This window comes from Vicia villosa, unplaced genomic scaffold, assembly GCF_029867415.1.
Source record: "Vicia villosa cultivar HV-30 ecotype Madison, WI unplaced genomic scaffold, Vvil1.0 ctg.002294F_1_1, whole genome shotgun sequence".
Lineage (NCBI taxonomy): Eukaryota > Viridiplantae > Streptophyta > Magnoliopsida > Fabales > Fabaceae > Vicia > Vicia villosa.
In genome coordinates, this window is record NW_026705886.1 from 40,472 (window position 1) to 62,124 (window position 21,653).

The following is a 21,653-nucleotide window of genomic DNA, read 5'->3' on the forward strand; positions in this document are numbered from 1 at the left end:
TGTAGCAACCTTTTACTCATGTTTTTCGTTGGATTTTCTTACTGGATCAAGCTTTGATGTTAGATTAGATTATATTTTTGGATGGAATTTTAATTTTTTTTTCCGGATCAATCTCTGATGTTTGATCCGATAATTATTTTTTGAAGCGATTTTCATTTTTTATCACCTCCCCCCTTTGGACAATCAAATATGTGTAAGGTCTTGTTTAGAAGTTGGGAGGGGAGACTTTGGGGGAAGGAAAAGGAAAAGGAGTAGTAACATCTCATTATCAAGGAAGAATGCTTATGACGATATTATTTTATTTTGAGTGTTATTAAAAGACTTTTTATATATATATTTTTTATTTTTATGAATTTATAAATGGTAAGAGTTTTAAATTGGATAATATATGGTATGAACATGAAGTTTATAAGTGAGAGTAATTCTTATCCTATAAATCAGTTTTGTAGAGTCGAGTTAGTTTCAGATATTCTTATTAGAGGAGTTTATAAGTTGGGGCAAGTTAGTTGGAAGGGTCTAGTTACAACATAAAATACCATATATATATATATATATATATATATATATATATATATATATATATATATATATATATATATATATATATGGGGACGTATCAAATGAGAACTTTAGTTATTATGAGAACTGAGAACTTTTAATAATAACTGTACGATTTAAAATCAATGCTCATATTTGTTTAATGTGATATGTATTTAAAGCAGAATCTATGTATTAATTATTGTCTCCTGAAATTTAATCCTCATATATATATATATATATATATATATATATATATATATATATATATATATATATATATATATATATATATATATATATATATATATATTTGCAATTTTACTATCAAAATTGAAGACATCTTTGTAATTTATTATTTTTATTTCTTGTTATTTATTCCACTAACTAGCTTTTTTAATTAATAATATATTATATTTTTATTATTTATTTTATTTATTTATTTAAAATCAACCTCCAACTTTTAGCCATATTTTTCCTTTTATAAAATAACAAAAGAAAAAATTCGACTTCATTTGAATCTCCCATTAACTATTAATATTTGTTTTGTTTATTTTTTAACCATTTGTTTTTTATTCTATTTTAAATTATCATACATTTAATTTATAATATATTTTTTAATTCATTAATTTCACATAACCACCAACCTTATTATTTTTAGTTACCTCTACTCTATAGTCAATTTCACTCACCCCATCAATTCACTTTATTCTCCATTATCTCAATTACATACAACTTTTATATTTTTTTAAATAAAATTTATTTTATCCTCAATCTTAATTTTATGTTTACACTACTCCATCTAATTCTCACACATAACTTATTTATTCCCACACATAATAAAATTTATTTTATTCTCAATCTTAATTTTATGTTTACACTACTCAATCTTAATTTTATGTTTACACTACTATGAAAAATAGTTTATAAATTTAACACCCTCCTTTTTTACTTTTTATATTCTACATCATCTTCTCTTTCTTCCACATAATAATTCAACACATGTTCAATTTTTACTCACTACATTGGTTTTGTTTCATAAAATTTAACACCCTACTCCACCACCATTCACAACACACTAAAAATCTAAATATTCACAAAAGCCAATAAGAATTTGCAAAATATTTTATGTGGTCCCACTCCCTCCTCATTCAACATGTTAAATGTTTTCAACACCAATTAATCCACCTCACTTTCAACACTCAATTCAACACCTCATTGCAAACATTCAACTATTGAAAAAATTATTCAACACCTTCATTGTATATAGCCTAAATAATTATGTGTAGCTTTTGTGTGAAAAGTCATAAATAATTATCAAAATGCCACAAAGTCTTAAATAATTATCAAAATGCCACTACAGACGAGCTTTTGTCATAAAAAACACTATACAAAACATATAGTTCATCTCATTCTCATGTTGCAACATCACAAAAATTAATATTATTCTCACACTTTTTATTTATGCTACTTCATCTAATTTTACATATAACTCCATATTTATGCTATTCCATCTCATTCTCATTCTCATGTTGCACCATCACAATTTTCTCTTTTCAAACATTGTCGTGTCCTATTTATGTTTTAAAATTTCTATTTTCTCTTATCCTTAATATTATTATTAACAAAATTTAATTTTATTCTCACACTTTACACTTTTTATGTTTATGCTACTCCATTTCATTTTCATATTGTTGAACAATCACAATTTTTTCTTTTCAGCCATCAAATAATATGTTATAAATATATATTATTGTACTTTATTTTTATTTTAAATGTTCTATTTTTCTTATTCTTAATAATATTATCATTTTTTATTTCTTTATTATGTTTTGTTTATAGATACATACTTTGCTATCACAAAATATATTTTTTGGAAAAGATATTGTTCAAAAGTATATATTTAAATGTATTTTTTATCTCTTTTATATTTGTATTTTAGTTTTTAAAATATAGTAATACATGAATCATTTTATCGTCTTTTTTATTGGTTAGATTTTTTTTTCATATATAAAATTAATGTTTTATTTTTACGTATATATTTTCGCACTAAAAAAAATTCATACGGTAAAGATATCTTATTTTGGTTTAAAAAAACTTTTTTTTTTGTATAATATATAAAAAGGATATAAATTTAAATGTAATTTTTTTATTCATTTTTTATTTTCTTTTTATGATATTTGATTTTAATTTTTAAAACAATAATACATGTTATAATTTATCTTGTTGTTTTTTTTCTCTGGTTTAAAAAATGAGAAAATATGATAATTGAAAAGAGTAGTAGTACCATCTTAGTGAGTGAGAGTGTTTACTATGTTTTTGAAGTATAAATCATAAAAATTTAAATTTTAAAAAATTATTGTAACAAATAAGTATTGATGAAAGAAATAAAATAAAAATAATTGTAAGCGGGACATTATATTTAAATGGTAGTAATTATTGTGGATTGTCTTAATTTTTTCATTTATATTTTTTATATTTTCAATAATATTTTCATTTTAATTTTATAAAAAATTTTAAATCTTATTTTTATTTGACATTGTAATATAAATATTAAATTTTAATATTAAATTTTATACTATTATATTACAATTGATAGAATAAATAACATACAAATATTTTTTACTAATATATTAAAAAAAACCTTTAAATTATAATAATTATAAATAATAATTTAATATTATTTATCCGTGAATCACCTAAATAGATATTTAATATTTAAATTCTTATATAAATATTTCAAATTTCACAATAAATATTTAATATTTAAAAATTTTATATAAACTTTTCAAAACTCTCAAAATGAGAGGTTAGCTTATGTAAAACTTTTATAGGCATATGTAAAATTTTGGGTTTGAAAGCAGCATTGTAGGAACATGAGATTCTCCTATCCAATGGCAACATAGCTCAGCCTTATAATTGGAACCGAATATGTAACAATCATTTTGTAAAATAAATATAAAAATAATGAGAAATTAATCGCAAAAAAATCTAAAAAGAATTTAAAAAATAATAATTATAATTAATTTAAGAGTTAATAGTAATTCACCCTCTAATCACTACAAAAAAACTCCTCCCCAGCGACATAAGTTGCGACGTGGACAACACGTGGCTAGAAAATTCTGGTTGCGACGTGATCTAAACATCGCCACCTATATTTTAATAATAAATAACTTTACAGCTTTAAAGTGACTAGAAGTCAGACATGGGGTAATGTGAAAAACAGTTGCGACGTGGGATACACGTCGCTACATTAATTACATAAATTAATTCACCACACCCCATAACGTTCAAATGGGGGGAATATTCAAATTTATGAAAAATTTGGTTGTGACGTTATTACCACGTCGCTACATTTAAAATTCAAATACAACGTTCCATTGATGTGACACAGTGGCAGCTCTGCAGGCGTGTATGTGACCGTTGCCATGTTGCGACGTGTATGTCACGTGGCAACTAGCGATGTGCTTTCCACGTCGCTACATTGTCTTTTAATCCAACCATTTCACTTCCCCCCACCACCATTCACGAACCCTTTCACACTCTTTCTCTGCAAACCCTTTCTCACTCTTTCTCTGCAAACTCAAAAACCATTTCTCTGCAAACCCAAACCCTTCTCCTAAAATCCAACCCTTCTCTCCCAAATCAGTTCAATCCCAATTCTTTTTTTGAATCAAAGGTAGTTAATGTTATTTTGATATTTTGTTTATTTTCTGATAATTTTATTATATATGTTGTTGTTAATTTTTGATTTTTTTTTGTATAGGTTAATTAGTAGATTGAAGAAGGTTGTAGATTGAAGAAGGAGGAGTAGATTGAAGAAGAGGTAAGTTATTTTTGTGTATTATAGTATATATTAAATAGATTTAATAGGTATATATGTTAATTTGTTTATAAAATTTGTTTAATAGGTATTGTATTTGTTGAAAATATATTGTGTTTGTTATAAAATTCTAGTATATATTGTGTTTGTATATATTGTGTTTGTTATATTGTGTTTGTATTTGTTGTAGTATATATATATATATATATAGGTATGTTTATTATATATGTTTATTTATTAGGTATATTATAAATTAAAGTTTTTATTTTTAATTTTTATTATATATATTAGTTATTATAATGAGTAATTATACTATATTTTAAAAAAACAGAATATATATTAGATATGTTTATTATACTATATTTATATTATGGATTATGAAAATAAAATATTAACAAGAAAATAACTTTATACATATAAGTTATGAATTTTTTATGTTTATATAAAATAAGTTATTTTTTTGAAGAATAGAAAGATAAACAAACTATAATTAAAAATACATCATTTTTATATATATTTGATAAAAATAGTTTTATTAAAAAAATTCTAATAGAATATGTTTTATATGTAATATATATTATTGTTTTTAAAAATAGAAATTATTATTAAAAATAATATACATATTAATCTTAATGAGTGTAAAAGTTATGTTTACAAAATATTATTTATATTTAAAAATAAAAAATAAAATATTATAATTTAAAATAAAATAATATTTTTAATAATAGTAAATATTTAAAATTAGTATTTTTATTAAAGAATATTTTTAATATGTGTAGCTTAAAATGTGTAGTTAATAAAATAGTAACTTTATGGTTAACATAGGTTCAATATAACATGTGTAGTTAAAAATATTAGTAGTATTGTTATTAAATAATATTTTTAAGAATAGTAAATATTAACTAGTATACGTCTAAGAATAGTATCAAGTTGATTAGTATTCTAACTCAAAATGACAATGATTGTATAAATGTGCAGTATGGAATATTATCGGTATTATCGTAGTTGGATGTACGATAGAACATTTCCAGGAAGAATGGGACTTAAACCCAATTTTATAGTAGGAGTTGAAGGGTTTATAAGTTGGGCGTTTGCTCAGGAATTATGTCGAAGCGAAGGAGGAGTTAGGTGTCCCTGTCTTAAATGTGAATGTAGACCAATAATTAGTGACCCACAGGAAATAACAGCTCATTTGCATAGAAGGGGTTTCATTGCAAATTATTGGGTTTGGACGTTTAACGGTGAAGAACTGCCTAGTAACGTACCAGAGACTAGCAACTCTCATGCCTCAAGTAGTCGGCCGCCTGTGGAATATGAGGAAAACTTTAATCTGATTGGTGACATGGTTGAGGATGCTTTTGGTGTGAACGTGACCTATGATGAGCCTGAAGATTTTGGTGGGGAAGAGATGCCGAATGAGGAAGCGCAGAAATTTTATCAGTTGTTGAATGAGATGAATACGCCGTTGTTAAACATATCTACGAGTTACAGATGGTGGTGAAGATGACTTTTATGGAGTTATTAAACATATCTACGAGTTGGTATACCATTACTTGGATTCAGAAAATAAAGTTGTCTTGTTTTATTGTGAATGGTATGATCCAAGTAGAGGCACCAAAATAGACAGGTCATACGGTACTGTTGAGATTCAAATGAACCGGAAATACAAAGAGTATGATCCTTTCATAATGTCAAATATTGTTAGGCAAGTTTATTATGTACCTTATCCTTCATTTGTGACACGTAAAAGAGGATGGTGTGTTGTAATAAAAACAAAACCCCAAGGTCATATTGAAAACGGAGATCAAGTAGAAGATGTTGCCTATCAAGTTGATGATGTTGATCAAATTAATGAAGTGGATGCAGCTGAAGACATTACAAGTTTGAATGACACAACTGTTGAGGGACATCAAGTTGATGCATCTATATTGTTGGTTGAAAATAATGTGGATGAAGAGAATGATGAAGAGTTTGAATCCGATGACAATAATGAAGAGAATGACGAAGAGAATGATGAAGAGAATGATGAAGAGAATGACGAAGAGAATGACGAAGAGAATGACGAAGAGAATGATGAAGAGAATGATATGGATAGTGAAGATGAAGAATAACTAAACATTGAATGTAATATCTAATTATGAGTTAATGAATATCTATTTATGTGTTAATGAATATCTATTTATGTGTTAATGAATATCTATTTATGTGTTAATGAATATCTATTTATGTGTTAATGAATACTCTATTTAGTGTTAATAAATATCTTTGTTGGTGAATAATAAAATAGGTAACATGCCACCTAAGAGTAAAGATAGTGGTAGGAAGTCCCAACGTCCGAGGATAGTAGTATGTGAGGCGCCTCAGACAGCCGCGTGTCCCCGCCCTCAGAGTCATGTTGATCCTATGTCTCTTGCCAGTACTCAGGCTTTTACCCCATTACTCTCCTCCCACACATTCCCGTCTGGGGTACCTGCATCTTTCCAGTACTCAGCGGTACCTCCATCCTTCCAGCATCCTGGTGTTCCATCGTCCTTCCAGCAGGCAGGTGGACCTAGCTTTCCATTCACACATACTGGTGTGCCCCCTCCCAGTTTTCCATTCTCCCATACTGGCATGCCTTCATCCTTCCAGCATACTGGAGCATCTGGTTTTTCATATCCCATCCAGATGACTTCATCCTTCCAGCAGACGGGAGGATCCAGCAGTACACTTCCGACACAGGCTGGACGATCTCCTAGTCCACGCCCCACACAGGCTGGACAATCTCCCCGTCCGCGTCCCACACAGGCTGGACGATCTCCTAGTCCACGCCCCACACAGGTTGGAGGCTCACGCACCCCACATCCCACACATGTACCAGCACGTGAGGTTGATGAGGCAGTTGATGAGATAGATGGAGCTGATCTTCGTGGGAGGGATGATCCTGGTGAGATTCATGTCATTGACGGCAGATTTTGGATTCAACCCGAAGGAAGCAAGTAAGTTTCCTATTTAAATTTTTTTATAGTATGTATACATTTTCATTTTTTCTATAAATTTATATCTAACATTTTCATTTTTTGTTTCAGTTTTACGCCGAGTCGGACTGCTGCTAGGGTTGTTAGCTATATAATTCAGCAGATGTATAAATCAGCTTTTAAGAGCTATGGGGACGTCAAAAATAAAGATGAATGGTTTAGAATGTTTAAGGTATTGTTATTTATATATGTTATGCATTTAATTTATTGTTTTAGTTATAGTTATTTAAATAAAATTCTCATTATAATTACTTAACATTTTATTTTAATGTCATACATTATTGCAGGAGAAATGTGTGTGGGATCCTTTGAGTGAAAAAACTGTTCAGAAAGTTTTCAATACCAGATGCTCTAAAAGAATGTCTGATATGCTGCGGCGAGTAAGGGAGAATCATGAGCTTCATGGAATCCGTCCTAACTGGATAGGCGAGGAGGTTTTTCATGACCTTGTTACATATTGGAGGAGTCCAGAATTCCGGGCTAAATCAGAAACTTTTAAGAAGATGAGAGCATCTGAAAAGGGCGGTTGTGTCAACACAGTTGGAAGTATTAGCACCGCCGAGCATGCCCGACGATTGGTAAAAATTTTAAAATTTTTAAGTTACATCTTTATTCATAATATATTTTACTAATTATTTTTAATTATATTATTTAGGCTAAGGAGTTGGGGAGAAAACCATTGATGCCTGAGCTGATTTCGAGGACCCGGACAAGGAGATCTGGAGGTTTTGTCGACGAGCGCACGAAGTCGTATCTTGTAAGTGAAATTAACGTTGTTTATTTTTTTTTTTAAATTAATACAAATCTTGTGACGTGAATTTCATGTGGCAATTGATAAATTGCCACATTAAAATCATGTGGCAAATCATAAGTTGTGGCGTGAATATCACGTGGCAACTTTTTAATATATTTTAATTTATAGTATATACATATTTAATTAGTATAATTAAATATGCATTTAAATATTTAACTTACATTTTTTTTATTGAATATGTGTGCAGGAAGATTATGATAGTCGACTTGCCATTTTTCTGGAAAATAATCCTCAATACATGCCAGCAGAGGGGGAGCCGCTTAATGCGGATGTTGATCACTATATTTGGGCTGAGGTTATTAATGAAAAAGGACCTAATGGTTGCTTTTTTGGTGCTGGAAATTTGGCGGCCAACTATAGGCGTGGTGACCGCAATCTGTTTCAGAGAGTTCAAGATGGAGAGGGTGGATCGCGTCAACCAAATCTGACTCAGGAACAAACTGAATTAGTAAGGCAATTGGCGAGACGCGAAAGTGAGGCCCAGATCGAGATGATGCGGAAGAAGCAAGCTGATATGGAGGAGCAGCATGCGCGTCAGATGGAGGGCATTATGAAGAAGCAAGCTGAGATGGAGGAGCAGATGAGGCGGTTTATGCAAGGAGGTGGAAATTACGGTAATGTTCCTCCTCAAGAGCCGGAGGATGACGGGGTGGCTGATGATTTTAATCCGGATAATTATTTTCCGGATGATGCCTCTTAAAACATTTTGTATTTTATTTGTTTTAAATTTATTTTTATGTAAAATAATCTACATTTTAATTCATTAAAACATTAATTTTAAATTTTTAGTTTTAATTAATTGAATTTAATTTTAAATTTTTAGTTTTAATTAATTGAATTTATATAATACAAATTTATTATATAAATTAATTTATATAATACAAATTTATTATATATAATGAATTTATATAATACAAATTTATTATATAAATTAATTTTTATGGATATTAAATAAATTTTATTTTATAGGTTTTATTATATAAATTTTATTATATAAATTTTATTATATATATTTTATTATATATATTTTATTTTATATATTTTATTATATATATAAATTAATTATATAAAATATATCAAACAAAACAGCGTGAATAAATTTTTTTTAAAAAAAAGCATTTAATGTAGCGATGTGGTTCCCACGTCGCTACCTTAGTCAACAAACACACTGTCCCACACCTGCCACACCTGCTGTGTGTGCAGATGGATGTTCCCCATGTTTCCTTGTTGCGACGTGGGAGTCACGTCGCTACTTTCTGACGTGGTCTCCACGTCGCTACAAGTTGCCACTTTGTCTCCTGCGACGTAGTGGCTCACGTCGCTATTTTTTTGTTGCCACGTGATATTTCATGTTGCGACGTGTTTCCCACGTCGCTGCAGAGCATATTTTTTGTAGTGAATATTAGCGAATTTTGCTTTTCCCCTTCTTACTTTTTAACCACGGATGCCTTTAACGGTAGAGAATAAACCGAAACCCACTCATATTACAGGGAGAAAACTATTATTAACCTTTAATTTAATAATAATTAATCACATATACCTGTTTTACATATTATACTTATAATTAATTAAAAATAATTAATTATATATATATATACATATTCTACATATTATACAATATACATGTATATAATTATGTATATAATTAGATGATCTAATCATAGTTAGTATAAAAGACTAATACATAGAACCAAAAAACTATAATAAATTTTAAGTGCAACACCAAAGTTTAGTGATTCAAATTACATATAACATTGTCTAACAAAACAAAAAGAGTGTAACATTTATAGGTTGTTAGTTGATTCAGATTGACGCTGGACTTAGGAGCTAAAACATTTTTTTCAAAGCACGGTCCTCCTAAATATTTTCATTCACATTTTTGACCCTTCCTTTTAAAACAATCGCTAATTAGTAAACAGTCGCTAAAATCGTCGCTAATTTTGTCGCTAAGTTGTAGGAGAAACCGAAAGTGAGGATAAAAAATTTAGGAGAACCATTCTTTAAAGAAAATGTTTCGAGAGACTAAAAGTGAATTATGAGATATTTAGAAGGCCCACAAACATATTTAACCCAAAAAATTACTATCATCAAAGGCATGCAACTAATTTTTTTAAGTATTTAACATTTTTTTTTAAATTAAGCAGGTTTCGCGAATAAACCTGCCCCTTACGTCTTTATCTCGAGGGATTTTTTTTTGGCGGAGCAGGTTAAATGGGTAGGCAGGCTCAAAATCCCAATTCAAGCCACCAATTTTTAGCGAGTAAACGGGCCAGCCCGACAGATCACGACCATAAAAACAAAAGTTTTAAAATCATTTCAACTAAAATCTTTCCATTCATTTCACTCAACCTCTCTCTCTTTTTTTTTCTTTTTTTTTTCAAAGCCACTCTCCCTTCATCTCTTAATTCCCAAATAGACCCTAAAGGAGTTGTATTGTATTGAATATTGAATCCTTTGAATATTCGTTGTACTAGTAAATATAATAACAATAGTAGAGACACATATGATTATCATCTAACATGGTTGAATAAATACGATTCTCCTTTGCGTGAAAGACATAACTATCAGTCTAGTAGTGGTCACTCCTGCCTTTTTTTCAACTTTTTATAACCACCTCAAAAGACCTAATAACCCCATGTGTTTAATTCACTCATTCATTAATCACTTTTAGAAGAAAGAAAAAGACTTTCTAGTTCTTATAGATATTAGACCAACGTAATAAGAACGTACTAAGTGCATGCAAATGATGATTGCACATGTACACAAAAAGCAAACTCTAACACACACCCTTCTTAAAAAATAAAGCTACTTCAATAAAGAGAGCTCAAAAAAACCTAACGGTTTACACAACTGCTACCCTCAAAAGAGCGAGTATTCCATGTCAACTTCGCCAAAAGAAGAATATGAAGAAACATCATGAGTTGTCATTAGTTCATAGTTTGAACTTTCATTACTCAACGGTTTGTTAAAAATAGCTGAAAGTTCATTATATTTGCAATCCCATAAGTCTTCACTACTTTCACTTGTGTCCATGTATAATGCTTCTTGAGAGAATGCATTGTTGTCAAAAAATGATTGACCCTGCATGAAATTTGCTGTACTAATGGAATCAACACCGTTTTGGCAATGTTCACTTGAACCACTTGCATTGCTCTTATGATCAAAGTTTGAATCGTTGGTATTTGAAATAGGGTTGAAACAGTTAACAGGAACAATGCATTCAAGATAGCCTGAGTTAGTAGAATCATCAGAGAAGAACAAATTCTCATTGTTCAAATGAGAATTACTAAGGCTGGTTTGGTTGGTAACTGGTTGTGTTTTTTGAGGATCTAAAGGATTAACAACATTGTGAAGATTGGTTTCATCAGATTGAGTTGAATATATGAAATTTGTTTTAGCATCGCTGCCTTTGATGGAAAGAGCAGCTCTATCATAAGCAAAAGCAGCTTCTTGAGCAGTATCAAAAGTTCCTAACCAATGTCTTTCTTTAGTATTAGGATCTCTGATTTCAGCTGCATATCTACCCCAAGGTCTTCTCCTTACACCAAGAAACCTACCAGGTTCTACTTGTTTTCTTCTTCCTCTTTTGTCGCTGTAAACCGACGTGTTCCGTTGAAGTAGAGATAAGTTTATTTGAGGTTGATTGTGATGATGGTCATGTCCTTTGAGGGAAGTGTTTGATGAGGCTCTAGAGGTGGACATGGTTAGGAAAATGGTGAGAAAATTTATGTTGGTTAAGGTAGGGAAGAGAAGAGAGTAGAGAGCATAGAATAGAATGAAAAATATGGCAAGTCTTTTAAAGACACTTACTTAATCATTGAGAGATGTAAAAGGACATTTTGTACTTTTTTTTATGAAAAAAGATCTTTCATTTTCATGTATATTTGTATTCTCTTTCTTATCTTAGTAATGTGCACAATAACTTACTATATTTATGAAGTTAAAAAAGAAGAAATCTTTAGCATTAGTTTTCACGATTTTCAAAGGGAGCAGTTATAACAGACAGAAAATTATCCAAGAATTAAATGTTATGAGTCTTCCCTGGTTTGCGTAGATTGGAAACAACCCTATGTCATAATACAAAGGTTCAAGAAAAAGGTTACCTATTGAAAGGCCCACTTATTAAAATTCTTAATTATTTGGACCCAAAAATCTTTGCATGAAGATAAGATTTTCAAGTCTAAATAATTTATGGATTTATATATTTCATGGTAGTGGCATGTTTAGTTGACCATGGTCTTAATGAGCTCTTCATTATGCTGAAATGACTTATTAATTAAGTTGGTTAATGAAAGTGTACTTATTTAACACCAAAACTAGCTCTTTGATGTCGTAAGATAAGATATTCTTAACTTCACCATGAGCAAAATCATCTTAGATTTGATATTATCTTATAATAATTTAAATTTATGGTTTATTTCATTAAATAATTTATATTGCAGCTTATAATACAAAGCCTTATTAAAAACTATTTTTATACCAACAAATTTAAATTACTTTATGCTCCATTTAGAGACAAAACGGATGATTTAAATTGGTGCAGTGATGCGATGGTTCAAGGTTCTGATGCGGTGGAGAGGAGCTGACATGTAAGGTTAGTCCTCTCACAATTCAATAAGAGAGTGGGAAATATAATTCGTACAAGGAAAAGGACACACTAATTCCTTTAAGTATGAGTTTATATCAAAGCCTATTGATTGGGCCACGGGCCATCCACCGTTATTATCCATGCTTGGCCGTGAGAGGGTTATTGGACATGGTATTAACATATTGACCATATTAAATTACTAGGGAATTCCCATATTAATTAATATATTGACCATGAAGGGGTATTTTTTTTTTACCATATGTAATCTTTATGGTAATTTCTTGAGTCCTGCACACTATAGTTAGATCTGCTTCCAATAGTGAGTTTTGCATTTCATGTTTCCATTTTCACAGCCTGCATATACTTCTTTCCCATATACATGGAATTCTGTTTTGGTAAATTGAATTTATTTTTTGGTATATGGAAGTTTTATTTAACATCCCTTGAGATATTTTTTCTTTTAGTAGTACGTATATGCAGATATCTAATCCTGGCTCCACCCCTTCCTGTATGTAAACATGTTATTAATTACTAGGTAATGATTTCATGTTACCTATTATGCTTTTCATAATAGTATTATCGGGTAGCATGGTCCTTAAAATGATACCAAGGAAATATTATATAGCTTTTAATCAATTAAGTTACATATCTGACAACCTTAAAAGATATTTATTATACACTATACTGATCATATTTGTGTGAAAGATGAGAGGGAAATAGATGATTGCAATTCTGATTTTGTCTTAACTTTTATCAGTTTGTTGCATAGTGAAATTTCCTTAACTTTAATTTCACCCCTTTTTGGGTTGATAAACTGTATCCTTTGAGAAGTCATTACTCATTAGAGATGAAAAGAGATGTTTGGCAATCACTCTCTTCAGTACATCCAATCCTATATTACCTTTCATGCATCCTTTAATTAGTTTGGTTTGTTGTACATTCCACTCAGGAAATTCATATAATATTGGGATAATTGGATCAACAAATAAGATAACCCCTTGGAATGGAATTGAAATACTTTTTTTTGTTATGATTCTTACAAGAATTGCTATTGGGGCATGTATAAGGCTAAATTCCTGAGAGTTGCTTTTGGCAATCATATTGAGCTATTCAATATCTCAATGTGCTTGTCTCAATAAAGACAAGTTCTTGAAGCCCAGTCATGTTCAATTGAAGTTTAAATTGATCTTATTATGTACACATGCCTGTTATTTGGCAATCTAATGTTTGTGTTTTTTAATCAGGGGGCAGCACCTTGCGCTCATTACACACAGCGTGGTATATGCAAATTTGGTCCCACATGCAAATTTGATCATCCTATTGCATCACTGAGTTACAGTCCATCTGCTTCTTCCCTGACTGATGTGCCAGTTGCACCACACTTTGTGGGTTCATCTGTTGGTACTCTTGTTCCTTCATCTTCTTCATCAGAATTGCAGCCGGAACTTACCACAGTATCCAGTGGAGAATCTGTTCCATCCAGAATACCTTCATCAGCTAGCACTACAACTGGATCAGTTGGCATGAATTTGTCAACTGGAGGCCCTGTTTCTCAATCCAGCACGCGGAGTTCTAGTCCGTTACCAGCTGCCAACACCACAAGTAGTAATGTCTCTCACACCTCAAGTTAAGAAATCTGAATGCATACATCATCATTACTCCTTTTTTTTCTTTTTAAATCTCAATTCTTCAACCAGATATCATTATTCAAGGAGAGGTCCTCAAATAGGTTTTTTTTGTTCTCCCTCCCAGTTATATCCCAGTTCCATATTCAGATCTAGCACACTTCACACTGATTATCTTTATGTTCATAAATCTTTATCGTGGCCATTCCTTTGATCTTGAATAAACTATGGCCAACCATGAGAATTTTAGCAACCCATACACTGCCTTGCTTTAGAATAACTCCTAAAGAATCTGCAATTCCATTGTGCACATGTCCATCCACATCTCCAATTTTTGGAGTCTGTTGTGCTTATTTATGCTTCAATCTTCTTTCATATGAGAACATTCTGTCCAGACTTTCATTGACCGTGTGTTTCGCCTCTTCACCTGAACCTTTTTTTGAATTAGGTAACAATTTTCCATTTCTGTTTTGGAAGTCCTATTCAATACTTCCCAGCTTGTATCTATAGGGTTTATTGTGAAGAGAAATAATCAGGAGATTGCAATGAGGCTTCACATTGTTATCTTATATGGTTTGTAATTTTTGGATGCACTTTGTTGTTGTGACAATCAAAAGCTTGACTTGGTATTTGAATTTATTCTGGAACACGGATATGAAGAAACACATTTCAATATGTAGCAACCTTTTACTCATTTTTCGTTGGATTTTCTTACTAGATCAAGCTTTGATGTTAGATTAGATTATATTTTTGGATGGAATTTTAATTTTATTTTCCGGATCAATCTCTGATGTTTGATCCGATAATTATTTTTTGATGCGATTTTCATTTTTTATCACCTCCCCCCTTTGGACAATCAAATATGTGTAAGGTCTTGTTTAGAAGTTGGGAGGGGAGACTTTGGGGGGAAGGAAAAGGAAAAGGAAAAGGAGTAGTAACATCTCATTATTAAGGAAGAATGCTTATGACGATATTATTTTATTTTGAGTGTTATTAAAAGACTTTTTATATATATATTTTTTATTTTTATGAATTTATAAATGGTAAGAGTTTTAAATTGGATAATATATGATATGAACATGGAGTTTATAAGTGAGAGTAATTCTTATCCTATAAATCAGTTTTGTAGAGTCGAGTTAGTTTCAGATATTCTTATTAGAGGAGTTTATAAGTTGGGGCAAGTCAGTTGGAAGGAGTATATATTTGCAATTTTACTATCAAAATTGAAGACATCTTTGTAATTTATTATTTTTATTTCTTGTTATTTATTCCACTAACTAGCTTTTTTAATTAATAATATATTATATTTTTATTATTTATTTTATTTATTATTTATTTATTTATTTAAAATCAACCTCCAACTTTTAGCCATATTTTTCCTTTTATAAAATAACAAAAGAAAAAATTCTACTTCATTTGAATCTCCCATTAACTATTAATATTTGTTTTGTTTATTTTTTAACCATTTGTTTTTTATTCTATTTTAAATTATCATACATTTAATTTATAATATATTTTTTAATTCATTAATTTCAAATAACCACCAACCTTATTATTTTTAGTTACCTCTACTCTATAGTCAATTTCACTCACCCCATCAATTCACTTTATTCTCCATTATCTCAATTACATACAACTTTTTTATTTTTTTTAATAAAATTTATTTTATCCTCAATCTTAATTTTATGTTTACACTACTCCATCTAATTCTCACACATAACTTATTTATTCTCACACATAATAAAATTTATTTTATTCTCAATCTTAATTTTATGTTTACACTACTCAATCTTAATTTTATGTTTACACTACTATGAAAAATAGTTTATAAATTTAACACCCTCCTTTTTCACTTTTTATATTCTACATCATCTTCTCTTTCTTCCACATAATAATTCAACACATGTTCAATTTTTACTCACTACATTGGTTTTGTTTAATAAAATTCAACACCCTACTCCACCACCATTCACAACACACTAAAAATCTAAATATTCACAAAAGCCAATAAGAATTTGCAAAATATTTTATGTGGTCTCACTCCTTCCTCATTCAACATGTTGAATGTTTTCAACACCAATTAATCCACCCCACTTTCAACAGTCAATTCAACACCTCATTACAAACATTCAACTATTGAAAAAATTATTCAACACCTTCATTGTACATGGCCTAAATAATTATGTGTAGCTTTTGTGTGAAAAATCGTAAATAATTATCAAAATGCCACAAAGTCTTAAATAATTATCAAAATGCCACAACAGACAAGCTTTTGTCATAAAAAACACTATACAAAACATATAGTTCATCTCATTCTCATGTTGCAACATCACAAAAATTAATATTATTCTCACACTTTTTATTTATGCTACTTCATCTAATTCTACATATAACTCCATATTTATGCTATTCCATCTCATTCTCATGTTGTTGCACCATCACAATTTTCTCTTTTCAAACATTGTCGTGTCCTATTTATGTTTTAAAATTTCTATTTTCTCTTATCCTTAATATTATTATTAACAAAATTTAATTTTATTCTCACACTTTACACTTTTCATGTTTATGCTACTCCATTTCATTTTCATATTGTTGAACAATCACAATTTTTTCTTTTCACCCATCAAATAATATATTATAAATATATATTATTGTACTTTATTTTTATTTTAAATGTTCTATTTTTCTTATTCTTAATAATATTATCATTTTTTATTTCTTTATTACGTTTTGTTTATAGATACATACTTTGCTATCACAAAATATATTTTTTGGTAAAGATATTGTTCAAAAGTATATATTTAAATGTATTTTTTATCTCTTTTATATTTGTATTTTAGTTTTTAAAATATAGTAATACATGAATCATTTTATCGTCTTTTTTATTGGTTAGATTTTTTTTCATATATAAAATTAATGTTTTATTTTTACGTATATATTTTCGCACTAAAAAAAAAAATTCATATTTCGGTAAAGATATCTTATTTTGGGTTAAAAAAACTTTTTTTTTTTGTATAATATATAAAAAGGATATAAATTTAAATGTAATTTTTTTATTCATTTTTTATTTTCTTTTTATGATATTTGATTTTATTTTTTAAAACAATAATACATGTTATAATTTATCTCGTTGTTTTTTTTCTCTGGTTTAAAAAATGAGAAAATATGATAATTGAAAAGAGTAGTAGCTAGTACCATCTTAGTGAGTGAGAGTGTTTCCTATGTTTTTGAAGTATAAATCATAAAAATTTAAATTTAAAAAAATTATTGTAACAAATAAGTATTGATGAAAGAAATAAAATAAAAATAATTGTGAGCGGGACATTATATTTAAATGTAGTAATTATTGTGGATTGTCTTAATTTTTTTCATTTATATTTTTTATATTTTCAATTATATTTTCATTTTAATTTTATAAAAAATTTTAAATCGTATTTTTATTTGACATTGTAATATAAATATTAAATATTAAATTTTAATATTAAATTTTATACTATTATATTACAATTGATAGAATAAATAACATACAAATATTTTTTACTAATATATTAAAAAAAACCTTTAAATTATAATAATTATAAATAATAATTTAATATTATTTATCCGTGAATCACCTAAATAGATGTTTAATATTTAAATTCTTATATAAATATTTCAAATTTCACAATAAATATTTAATATTTAAAAATTTTATATAAACTTTTCAAAACTCTCAAAATAGCTTATGTAAAACTTTTAGAGGCATGAAATTCTCCTAACCGCGGCGGGGTAACCAATCTTATAATTGGGATTGAAAGCAGCATTGTAGCAACATGAGATTTTCCTATCCAATGGCAACATGAAAGCACCTAGCATTGTAGGAACATGAGATTCTCCTATCCAATGGCAACATAGCTCAGCCTTATAATTGGAACCGTATATGTAACAATCATTTTGTAAAATAAATATAAAAATAATAAGAAATTAACCGCCAAAAAATCTAAAAAGAATTTAAAAAATAATAATTATAATTAATTTAAGAGTTAATAGTAATTCACCCTCTAATGTTAGCGAATTTTACTTTTTTTTCCTTCTTACTTTTTAGCAACGGCTGCCTTTAGCAACGGTGGAGGATAAACCGAAACCCACTCATATTACAGAGAAAAAACTATTATTAACCTTTAATTTAATAATAATTAATCACATATACCTGTTTTACATATTATACTTATAATTAATTAAAAATAATTAATTATATATATACATATTCTACCTATTATACAATATACATGTATATAATTATGTATATAATTAGATGATCTAATCATAGTTAGTATAAAAGACTAATACATAGATCCAAAAAACTATAATAAATTTTAAGTGCAACACCAAAGTGATTCAAATTACATATAACATTGCCTAACAAAACAAAAAGAGTGTAACATTTATCCGTTGTTAGTTGGTTCAGATTGACGCTGGACTTAGGAGGGAGAACCAAAACATTTTTTTCAAAGCACGATCTTCCTAAACATTTTCATTCACATTTTTGATCCTTCCTTTTAAAACAATCGCTAATTAGTAAACGGTCGCTAAAATCGTCGTTAATTTTGTCGCTAAGTTGTAGGAGAAACCGAAAGTGAGGATAAAAAATTTGGGAGAACCATTCTTTAAAGAAAATGTTTCGAGAGACTAAAAGTGAATTATGAGATATTTAGAAGGCCCACAAACATATTTAACCCAAAAAATTACTATCATCAAAGGCATGCAACTAATTTTTTTAAGTATTTAACATTTTTTTTAAAATTAAGCAGGTTTCGCGAATAAACCTGCCCCTTACGTCTTTATCTCGAGGGAATTTTTTTTTTGGCGGAGCAGGTTAAATGGGTAGGCAGGCTCAAAATCCCAATTCAAGCCACCAATTTTTAGCGAGTAAACGGACCAGCCCGACAGATCACGACCATAAAAACAAAAGTTTTAAAATCATTTCAACTAAAATCTTTCCATTCATTTCACTCAACCTCTCTCTCTTTTTTTTTCTTTTTTTTTCAAAGCCACTCTCCCTTCATCTCTTAATTCGCAAATAGACCCTAAAGGAGTTGTATTGTATTGAATATTGAATCCTTTGAATATTCGTTGTACTAGTAAATATAATAACAATACTAGAGACACATATGATTATCATCTAACATGGTTGAATAAATACGATTCTCCTTTGCGTGAAAGACATAACTATCAGTCTAGTAGTGGTCACTCCTGCCTTTTTTTCAACTTTTTATAACCACCTCAAAAGACCTAATAACCCCATGTGTTTAATTCACTCATTCATTAATCACTTTTAGAAGAAAGAAAAAGACTTTCTAGTTCTTATAGATATTAGACCAACGTAATAAGAACGTACTAAGTGCATGCAAATGATTGATTGCACATGTACACAAAAAGCAAACTCCAAAACACACCCTTCTTAAAAAAAAAGCTACTTCAATAAAGAGAGCTCAAAAAAACCCAACGGTTTACACAACTGCTATCCTCAAAAGAGCGAGTATTCCATGTCAACTTCGCCAAAAGAAGAATATGAAGAAACATCATGAGTTGTCATTAGTTCATAGTTTGAACTTTCATTACTCAAAGGTTTGTTAAAAATAGCTGATAGTTCATTGTAATTGCAATCCCATAATCCTTCACTACTTTCACTTGTGTCCATGTATAATGCTTCTTGAGAGAATGCATTGTTGTCAAAATATGATTGACCCTGCATGAAATTTGCTGTACTAATGGAATCAACAACGTTTTCGCGATGTTCACTTGAACCACTTGCATTGCTCTTATGATCAAAGTTTGAATTTTTGGTATTTGAAATAGGGTTGAAACAGTTAACCGGAACAATGCATTCAAGATAGGCTGAGTTAGTAGAATCATCAGAGAAGAACAAATTTTCATTGTTCAAATGAGAATTACTAAGGCTAGTTTGATTTGTAACTGGTTGTGTTTTTTGAGGATCTAAAGGATTAACAACAACGTTGTGAAGATTGGTTTCATCAGATTGAGAAGAAGTTGAATATATGAAATTTGTTTTAGCATCGCTACCTTTGATGGAAAGAGCAGCTCTATCATAAGCAAAAGCAGCTTCTTGAGCAGTATCAAAAGTTCCTAACCAATGTCTTTCTTTAGTATTAGGATCTCTGATTTCAGCTGCATATCTACCCCAAGGTCTTCTCCTTACACCAAGAAACCTACCTGGTTCTACTTGTTTTCTTCTTCCTCTTTTGTCGCTGTAAATCGACGTGTTCCGTTGAAGTAGAGATAAGTTTATTTGAGGTTGATTGTGATGATGGTCATGTCCTTTGAGGGAAGCGTTTGATGAGGCTCTAGAGGTGGACATGGTTGGGAAAATGGTGAGAAAATTTGTGTTGGTTAAGGTAGGGAAGAGAAGAGAGTAGAGAGCATAGAATAGAATGAAAAATGTGGCAAGTCTTTTAAAGACACTTACTTAATCATTGAGAGATGTAAAAGGACATTTTGTACATATTTTTTTATTTTATGAAAAAAGATCTTTCATTTTCATGTATGTTTGTATTCTCTTTCTTATTTTAGTAATGTGCACAATAAGTTACTATATTTATGAAGTTAAAAAAAGAAGAAATCTTTAGCATTAGTTTTCATGATTTTCAAAGGGAGCAGTTATAACAGACAGAAAATTATCCAAGAATTAAATGTTATGAGTCTTCCCTGGTTTGCGTAGATTGGAAACAAGCCTATGTCATAATACAAAATCAAGAAAAAGGTTACCTATTGAAAGGCCCACTTATTAAAATTCTTAATTATTTGGACCCAAAAATCTTTGCATGAAGATAAGATTTTCAAGTCTAAATAATTTATGGATTTATATATTTCATGGTAGTGGCATGTTTAGTTGACCATGGTCTTAATGAGCTCTTCATTATGCTGAAATGACTTATTAATTAAGTTGGTTAATGAAAGTGTACTTATTTAACACCAAAACTAGCTCTTTGATGTCGTAAGATAAGATATTCTTAACTTCACCATGAGCAAAATCATCTTAGATTTGATATTATCTTATAATAATTTAAATATATGGTTTATTTGAATAAATAATTTATATTGCAGCTTATAATACAAAGGCTTATTAAAAACTATTTTTATACCAACAAATTTAAATTACTTTATGTTCCATTTAGAAACAAAACGGATGATTTAAATTGGTGCGGTGATGCGATGGTTCAAGGTCCTGATGCGGTGGAGAGGGACTGAC

General features: G+C 29.3%; 2 protein-coding genes across 2 annotated transcripts; both read right to left on the reverse strand.

Annotated features, from left to right (window-relative positions):
• Window positions 1-11,050: 11,050 nt before the first annotated feature.
• LOC131638362 (ethylene-responsive transcription factor ERF086-like) lies at window positions 11,051-11,939 on the reverse strand. The gene has a single exon (XM_058908919.1). It carries the CDS (start codon window positions 11,891-11,893, stop codon window positions 11,051-11,053), a length of 843 nt encoding a protein of 280 aa, XP_058764902.1. The 5' UTR covers window positions 11,894-11,939.
• Window positions 11,940-19,910: 7,971 nt separating this feature from the next.
• Window positions 19,911-20,762, reverse strand: LOC131638363 (ethylene-responsive transcription factor ERF086-like). Its single transcript, XM_058908920.1, has one exon. The coding sequence runs from the start codon at window positions 20,760-20,762 to the stop codon at window positions 19,911-19,913; it is 852 nt and encodes a 283-aa protein (XP_058764903.1).
• Between the last annotated feature and the right edge of the window lie 891 nt (window positions 20,763-21,653).